Source organism: Ictalurus punctatus, chromosome 19, assembly GCF_001660625.3.
Source record: "Ictalurus punctatus breed USDA103 chromosome 19, Coco_2.0, whole genome shotgun sequence".
NCBI lineage: Eukaryota > Metazoa > Chordata > Actinopteri > Siluriformes > Ictaluridae > Ictalurus > Ictalurus punctatus.
The window spans coordinates 18,822,885-18,832,021 of record NC_030434.2 but is presented as its reverse complement, the minus strand read 5'-3'; the positions used below and the strand labels follow the sequence as shown (position 1 = coordinate 18,832,021).

The 9,137-nt window shown below is 38.8% G+C and overlaps 1 protein-coding gene across 1 annotated transcript; it reads right to left on the bottom strand.

The window, feature by feature from the left end:
* Positions 1-2,119: 2,119 nt before the first annotated feature.
* On the bottom strand, positions 2,120-9,089 carry LOC108279735 (NADH-cytochrome b5 reductase 3). The gene is made up of 9 exons (XM_017494165.3): positions 8,915-9,089; positions 8,426-8,551; positions 8,268-8,340; positions 7,032-7,138; positions 5,935-6,064; positions 5,653-5,736; positions 4,872-4,957; positions 4,655-4,754; positions 2,120-3,048 (listed from the first exon to the last, which is right to left on the bottom strand). Exons 1-9 carry the CDS (start codon positions 8,933-8,935, stop codon positions 2,876-2,878), a joined length of 900 nt encoding a protein of 299 aa, XP_017349654.1. The 5' UTR covers positions 8,936-9,089; the 3' UTR covers positions 2,120-2,875.
* Between the last annotated feature and the right edge of the window lie 48 nt (positions 9,090-9,137).

The following is a 9,137-nucleotide window of genomic DNA, read 5'->3' as shown; positions in this document are numbered from 1 at the left end:
TGTGCATGCTGAGATGCTTTTCTGCATACCATGGTTGGAAAGAGTGGTTATGAGTTACTGTATCCTTCCTGGCAGCTCAAACCAATCTGGCCATTTTCCTCTTACCTCTCTTAACAAGGTGTTTCCACTCACAGAAATTTAGTTCACTCTGTGTTTTTTGCTCCAATCTGTGTAAAGTCTAGAGACTGGTGTGTGTGTGTGTGTGTGTGTGTGTGTGTGTGTGTGTGTGTGTGTGTGTGTGTGTGTGTGTGTGTGTGTGTGTGTGTGTGTGTGTGTGTGTGTGTGTGTGTGTGTGTGTGTGTGTGTGTGTGTGTGTGTGTGTGTGTGTGTGTGTGTGTGTGTGTGTGTGTGTGTGTGTGTGTGTGTGTGTGTGTGTGTGTGTGTGTGTTTCCCAGAAAATCCAGTTTCTGAAATACTCGAACCAGTGCATCTGGCACCGACAACCTTGCCATTTTAAAATCGGAGACCACATTTTGTCCCCCCGTTCTGATGTTTGATATGAACCTTAACTGAAGCTCTTGACCTGTATCTGCAAGATTTTATGTATTGTGCTGCTGCCACGTGATTGGCTGATAAGATAACTGCATGACTGTCCAGGTAGTACAGGTGTTCCTATTAAAGTGGATGGTGAATATAGTGTATATGGTGAAGCTTTCTGTAAGGCGATATTTATTTGTTTGTTTGTTTGTTTATGAGACATTTATGGAGGGATCTTTAGCGTCAGCACTTTAAGAGTCACAATGGGAGTGTCTCTAGGACAGGAATTCGCTATTTCTGGTTTCTCAGGAACATGACAAATTGAGTTTATTTAATTATTCATTTCAAGAGAGACAAAAAAAAGGCTTGTCAGGGAGTGACTGTTAATGTAAGTGGTAACGAAATTGTAATGGAAAAACTCCAACCCAGTGGTGTTTAAAAGGAAGTATTGTGTGAAAAAGATTACCCGTCCCTCCAGCGATTATTCCCAGATGTTTCGCAGTCTTAACATGTGGTCAGATATGAGGCTGAAATAAAAAAAAATTTTTAGGAACACCTTGTAATTATCCAAATCAGCCAATCATGTTGCAACAGCACAATACATACTGTGCAATCATGCAGATACATGTCAAAAGAGCTCCATGTAATGTTCACAAAAACATCAGACTGTAGGAAATGTGATCTCAGTGATTTTGACCATGGCATGATTGTTGGTGACAGATTTTTCCAGATTTGAGTAATCTAGAAACTGCAGATCTCCAGGGATCTTCACACATAACAGTCACTAGAATTTATCTCCAGTAAGGGGCAATTCTGTGGGCAATATCAGCTTGTTGATGAGCGAGGTCAGTGGAGAATGGACAGACTTGTTAGAGCTGACACGAAGTCTACAGTAACTCAAATAACCACTCTTTACAACTGTGGTGAACAGAAAAGCATCTCAAAACCTTGAGATGGATGGGCTACAACAACAGAAGACTACAAGTTTCATTCCTGTCAGCCAAGAACATGAATCTGAAGCTGCATTGGGCACAGGCTCACCAAATCAGCACAGTTGAAGATTGGGAAAAGAACAGACGACTAATAAAGTATCCGATGAGTGAACTTTTATTTCATTTTATTCCCAATAAAGGGAATAGTCACTGTAGATTGACATTTTGTATTCCTATAAAGTTTTAGTATCTAGATTGACACTATGTTAACTTTGGGTTAAACTCCTTTAATTGAGCAGTAAATTAAGTTTAATATCACCAGTTTAATATCTACAAGCTAGAGATAAAAGCAAATAGCAGGAAAAGTGTTGAGAAAAGGAAATGCAGATTTGTTTTTACTATTAATATTTTCCCATACACAATCAGACCATTTTTATTATTTTCCATAATGAAGGAACATCTGTGAAGTTAACACATCATTTTGTTGGTGTAAATTAAGTTTCTTTGTTGATTTCATGTCATCTTATGGGTATGCAGCCTTTTGCACTTGACATTGAGGAAGGACCTAGAATTCATTTCTATGCTGTAGTCAGTCGAATGTAGAGCGCTTTGCAGACTTTAGACTTTGCTAACTTTTGGCACAAAATCCTGTCTTTGCTGCATTTCTCGCAGATTTCAAACAGACCCTGAAAGACTGAAGAAGGAATCTCTTCATTAATGCAATCTTTTATTTGTCAAACTCAAGGCAGTACAATATTTCCCTATATAGAACATGAGCTTGGTTATGGCAGGTGACGTCTAACGTTCTTGCACTAAGCTGGATCATTGCGTAGATCTCCAATCACTGCAGTTGGGCAGTTTAAACAATACAAAGATGCAGCTTTTAAATGAATGCGTGCAATTATTATATTGAGTTACTTAAAGCTAGCAATAACTGATCTTCTGCTATGACGTTACGTGCCACTTTGACATTTTTAAAGCGATTCTTTTTTATATTATTTTAATTTCACTTTGAACACATTGAAGCCAATGTACTGTATTACGTCTACAGTAAGGTGCTTGGTACTAAGGCACTTTCTAAAAAATAAAAACAAATTCAAAATATCACATTCAATGACAAAGTAAAAAAAAAAAAAAATCTTACTCTTCAAATGAGGCATTTCAATTATTTTCATATTTAACAAATATCACAATGTGTGCTAGAATAAAAAAATAATCCATCAGTGTTCTGGTTGCAATTTCTTTTTTTTACTCAATAACATACTGTGTGTGATAAAACAGCACATACTGACTGGTATGACAATGTCTACTTAAGTGCAAATAACAAAATGGGCACAATTGCGAGGGCTAATATTTGCATATTGAAACACACGTGTACTTGGAGACACTATGATGATTGTGAAAGCTGGGCTTTTTCAGCACCAAAGTCGCTTGACTAGGTGTCAGGATTAGTGTGTTTGTTTTTCCTAGAAGACGAAGCGCCTGCTGAGGGAATGGCCCACTTTGTCCAGGTTGGGATTGCAGGCAAACTGGATCATGGGTGGAGGACCACACATAAGGATGAGCGTGTCGTCACCAGGGGGAGGGAGGCGGTTCTGCACCATCTGCTCACTAATGAACCCTTGGCTGTACTCCCAGTCTGTCACATGAATAACAAGAACAGTGGTTGCTGATTCATCCAGTCTACTTAACCCTAGGTGCGTCTCAATGAGCTCCCTACTTATTTTAAGGGCTGTCCCGACTGCAAAAGTCCTTCCAGTGAACTAAAAAAAAAATCCCACAATGCACCGCAAAAACCAGGGAGCATCGATGCTCACTATGTTTCCTTACTGGAAGTGACATCATAATATCTGAAGCCTCTTATAAATAATAGCAGACGAAATCTCAGCCAACTTCCGTTATCGATTTTTTACTTTATTTGATGTTCTATATACAGTCTGTTTGAGTCTAATGGCTTAAGTGCTTAATGATTTTTAAAAATTCATTAGCTAGCATATGAGCCTGCTTGATGTACCATGACAAATGTGTGTGATTTAAGCTAACAGATTTATATGACATTATATGTCAAAGATATCGGTCCTGCCTGCTGTTGATAAATGCCATTGATGACGTTTTTACAGCATAGTCATGTCGCCAGAAAGTCATGTGTAGTGAGCCAGTGCCCCAACTCATGTACATGATATACTGATTCATGGAAGCTGATTGACACACATCCACTCTTCATACCACAGTGCTGTTGTATTCTTGATTCTGATTGGTTAAGCAAAAAGTATTGATTCAATTGTATAACATCAGCTCTGACAGTAATGCCAGCTGCAATTTAAATGACAGGTTTAGATTAATGTGCTCTTTGTAATAATGTCATAATTTCTCTAGTAACAGATCATTCTCTGGGGCTTACATGACTGATGTGCCATCTAATCTACATCTAATCAAACATGACGAAGACCTTATACCCGTTGAAATAGTTACGTTTTCTGTTGATTTAACATTTCTGGAAGGAGTCTCTAGTGCCGGTGCTTGGTAACAATCAGTAAGATTTCCTCCGTATGATGCTCAGGACAAAAGACAGTTTGCTGTCTGGTTTCTTAGGAACATGACAAGCTAAAGTTTGCCTTATTAACTAGAGCACAGGTTCCCACCCTGGTTAGTATATTCCCTGCTCGAACACTTCCACTTCAAATCAGGAAGGGCTGTTCGTTAGCTGAATAGTTGAATCAGGGAAAACACTTCCATTTGTAAGACAGACTGTACTCCAGGACCAGTGTTGGGAACCTGTGAACTAATGGATAGTGAAAAACAGGAGAGGCTGCTGAAGGCAGAAGCTGCTATAACATAAGTGAGAACAGGAACTAACTTGTGGACATTCCACAGCATTACAACTAACTATAAACAGATGACGTGTCATTCTTTAATTTGTTTTTTTTTTAAGAAAAAAAAAATCACTGCAAAAGACAAGGAACAAAACACTTTGGGATATGGTGTTACAAGAAAATAATCAACTCTGAGGTGGTAATGCGTCATGCATGAAACCACCCTGTTACTGATTGTTTTTTTGTAATCATATTTCATCATCACCTATCATATTTTACTCCATTAAAAATATTTGATATACATCTAAACTGATGAGTCACTAAAATAAAAACTTATCACAAGACACTCTAGCAAATATTGTCTCACATTCACATTAATATTTGCAGTGTTATGTACCATATACAGAAAATAAACAAACCATTACTACTTACCATCAGGAACCTTGTCAAGGGTATACCACAGCTTAAACCGGTCTGGGTGATTGGCCTGGATTTCCTCCAGGTCTGTACGCAGTAGGATGTCTTTTTCTGACTGTTTGAGTGAGAAACAAGAGTGTTTTTCTATTATTTAGGCTTTTCCCCCTCCCAATCAGTCATCAATTGCAGTCTATTTATTAATAGGAAATTAATATTAATGGCAGGGACTTACCTGATTGGCAAAGAGCAAGTAACAAATGGTCTTGTCTTTTGGATCCTTCATTATTGCCCGAATGATCTGCAGCATGGGAGTGATACCTGTAGAGATACAAGCATAAGCTTAGAAATTCTGAAATGCCTTTGCATAAGGAACTGTGTCTTCATGCATCTTGTTTTGTGTATAGGTTTATATTAATGTGCTCATTCTAATATGTTAGCGTTTCTATAGTAACAACTTAAAAAGGGACTTGTATGCTGGATGCGTCACATAATCTAAGACTAATAATACTTGAATAAATATTCATATATGGTGAAGCTTTCTGTAAGGAGATATTAATATAACATTTATGGAAGGAGTCTCTAGTGTCAGAGCTTTGTAAGAGTCAGAACATTTTCACTGTCACCATGGGAGAGTCTAAAGGACAGAGGTTTCTCAATAACATGACAAGCTGGGTGTTTGTTTATTTATTAATTTCAAGAGAGACAAAAAAAATTATATGATGCTTGTCAAGGAGCGACTGTTATAATGTCAGTGGTGACTTGTTTCATGGGCACTAACTGTACCAACAAATGGATAAAATGTATGACGTGTCATTCTTCAATTATATGAAATTGCCAAATTGCTGTGGAATTACAAAGAATAAAACCGTTAGAGGTGTGTGGGCTGTTAACACCCAGTTGTCGGTGTTCCTGTCATGTTTTATTCCTTACACTATTGCAATGTTTTATATAGCGCTGTATTCAAACCCAGTGGTGTTTAATGAAAGGACAAAAAAACAAAAAAAATTTTTTACCTGTCCCTCCAGCAATCATGCCCAGATGTTTCGCCGTCTTAACCTCTGCGGGTGCCTTCTTCTCAGGTTTGATTTCAAACACTCCTACAGTGTCAATCATTCAGTAATCATTATTTTACAACAAATACAAAAAAAAAAAACCTACACAGCACACAATTCATTCAGCTCCTACACTCACAAAATGGCATGTTGTATACTATTTAAAATCCCTAAAATCGAACCCTAATCCCATAACACCATCCTAATTCAGAGACATGTGCACTGCAGAGAGTAACTGCTCACCTTGGCCTTTGTAAACCAGCAGTCCACTCGGCCCTCTGAAGTCAATCATGTCACCAATGCGAAGACTGTCCAGGTACTGAGACATCTTTCCACCTTCAGGAAACTTTGGATGAGTATTTTTGTAGTATATCTGTAATAAAATATATATTTTAAAACTCACACACACACACAAAGAACACTGTAGTATTTTACAGAACATTTTTTTCCAGCACTGATAGATCTGTCTCTTAAATTTGTTCATTAAAAGTTTTTCTGCAGGTCCTGTTCATTTACTTTGTAACAGGTTAAGCCACTATCTCCATCTCTTCTCACTCCCTGGCACTCCCCAAGTCTACACAAAAACTAAGGTAGGACATTGGAGATTTGAACACACAAACTTATCTTCAAGGGAGAGAAAACAAAAAGGCTGGTGAAGGAACGGCTGCTGTTACACGACATTTATTAATTTCTTTCACAGACATGCCACGACATTAAATGTAACTATGAACTAGGAGTCTATCTATCACAACACTACTGTCTATCTGTTCAGAGCTCCATTTAGCTGCATCTGTATTCTGACTTAAACCAAAGTGGACGTGGCCTTAACTGGAAGTGTTTATTGACCATTTAATGATGAGCTACTCCTGATTTAATGTATCGAATCCTGTATTACACATATCATCCTACTCCAGACTGTGTGCTGCTGTGAGGAAAAAGCTTTCTTTTCCCCCTAGTGACTTAAATATGAAACCTACCACTATGGCCACTGGAAAACGCTGGAATAAACCCAGAGGTAGAAATGCCAGTGCTGTCAGCATAGTCAGTGAATTCTCCTTAATCAGTTCTCCTCACCTCATCACTTATTCATAATTGGGGTGTGCACGGGACTGCAGTTATTATTTTAGTTTTCTACTTTCCTGTGATATTTTCGAATACATTTCTTTGGTTCTTTTTCACAAGATATAAACAAGCTAGTAGCCTAATTTAAACAAGGCAGGTACTAAGATTTGTGTTAATTACCTTAGTCTTAATTTCAGCCTCATATCTGACCACACAGATCTCTGAGCTGGGCTTTTTCCAGCTAATGCACATTTAAGGCATATTTTAAGAAAACACACCTTGACCACCAGGTCCACAAAACCTTTGTCGTCATCACTTGACACCGGAGTGTAGGGCCTTACCACCAAGCCCCCGTCTATTCTAGCAGACAGGTAAATGTGTTGACCTGCAAACATAGAACAACATATGATCCACTGAGGGATTTAATGCCATGAAGGCATTATGCTGACTGAAATTGGACATATCTTGGATCAGCCAGGTTTGGATACCCTGCAGACTGCATTTCCCAAAAAACAAATGGGAAGTCTCAATGCTTGGTGTTTAATCTTACCTGGGTACTGTCCACTTGTACCTAAGAACTGCTGCTGTAATCATAAAGACAATCCTGTGCTTCTCCTAGGACTCCTATTTACAGCCTGCTCATACTAAACATCTTTTCAACACCTGTAATACTATGCATCTTTACTCTTGCATACTGTAATGATTTAATGTACAATCGCATTACCCGGTTTCGCCCAGAAGAGGACGGGTACCCGTCTGAGTCTGATTCTTCTCAAGGTTTCTTTCTCACATTGTCTCAAGGAGTTTTTCCTTGCTAATGTCACATCAGGCTAGTTCATCAGGGATCTAAATGCACAACTGGATTACTGTAAAACTGATGTGACATCTACTGTTAAAAGCCTTATACAAATAATATTAAACTGAATTAACAGAAGCTCACAGAGTCGTCTCGGTCACTAAGATGATGTTGTATAAAGCTGGGTGCACGCTGTGCGATTTTTAATAGTCCTTTGCAACTGTTGCTTGTCAGACTGTACGAACACAATCCCCGCTGTAAGCCACATCACACTGTAGGATCTCAGTTGTCATTAATATCAGACTGTACGACAGTCAAGACGTTAAAAACGGATGCATTCAAGAAGACACGTACGTAGTAGGAGAAGTCACACTATAGGACTGTGCCTCAAATCTTGTGAAACTGCAGAATTTAATCAGAGGAAAAATTTGATCACAACGGCCGTTAATCAGCTGTTGGGGAACACGTGAAACTAGCGATCAAAGACTACAGATTTTGGCCTAGGATTATAGGAGTCTTTTAGGACTCTCAAAATTTGTCCCAGACAAGCAAATCGTGGGCAAAATCGTACAGCGTGAACCCGGCTTAAAACACAGAGCTCAGATATCAGTATCGTAAAGCAAAAAATAGAGGAAGGGGGTTTGACGTGTCATAATGGGCAAGTATACCGCATGGCATGTGTAATGAAATTACATTAAAGAAAATATATTGAACTTACCAATAGGAAGTCCCAACACATAGTCTGGAGACTTCAGGGCAAAGCGAAACTTCCTGGTGTCATGACTAATAATCTAAAAATAAAAAGAGAGTCAGTTGGAAGTGTTAGTCATAATGATATTCCACACGGATCCTCATTACACAGGACTTAACACTGACCTCTTTGTCTATGAGGCGCAAGGGATATTTCTCATTGGGATCCTCCAGGGTTATGGCAGGTTTTCTCTTGGCACCCAGAAGCCTCATGATCAGGCCAATGATGCTGTCAAAGCCACCGCGAATGAGCTGCAGAAATTAGGTAGGAGTTAAACTGTTGCAAAACAGCTGCACTAAGGCCTGGAATCTTAACATAGCTGACCGCATAATCCAAAACAAAATGCGCATGATACCAAGGCTGCACATAAACAGATCATCAACATGGCCCACAATCACAGTGCTTACAATATCTACATAAACTTTACTTGTGCACATTGTGCAGTAAACACTCGATCTAGCTAGCTAATTCAATAGTGACAAGACAATGTAAACAGACTGCATATACAGACGCACACGCGAAAACTTTGCAACTACCGAAGAAAAAAATGGCTAGTAAGCTATACAAGCTAGCTAACGTTACATAATACTCATTGCGTGAGATAAAATACATACACCAATGATGTAAGACAGCATCTTGTCTCCTAGTCGATATGTATGATGATAATAAGAATAACAGTATGCTATATTAACTCTTCAGACTAACGAACTATTACAATGCAACTAGCAAGCCAAACGTCTCCTACTCCACCCTCTTCTGTGCTTCCGGGTTCGTCTGATAAACCACGCCCACCACATCCTATCCACGAGACTTACAGCCAATCACGTGTTACCAATG

Bases quoted from the DNA above. Each gene is read 5' to 3' on its own strand.
- LOC108279735 (XM_017494165.3), bottom strand. From the start codon at position 8,935: ATGCTGTCTTACATCATTGGT. The intron at 8,552-8,914 runs GTATGTATTTTA...TAATTTCTGCAG, and splicing joins TGCTGTCTTACATCATTGGT to CTCATTCGCGGTGGCTTTGA. The intron at 6,065-7,031 runs GTGTGTTTTCTT...ATTTTATTACAG, and splicing joins TTGTGGACCTGGTGGTCAAG to ATATACTACAAAAATACTCA.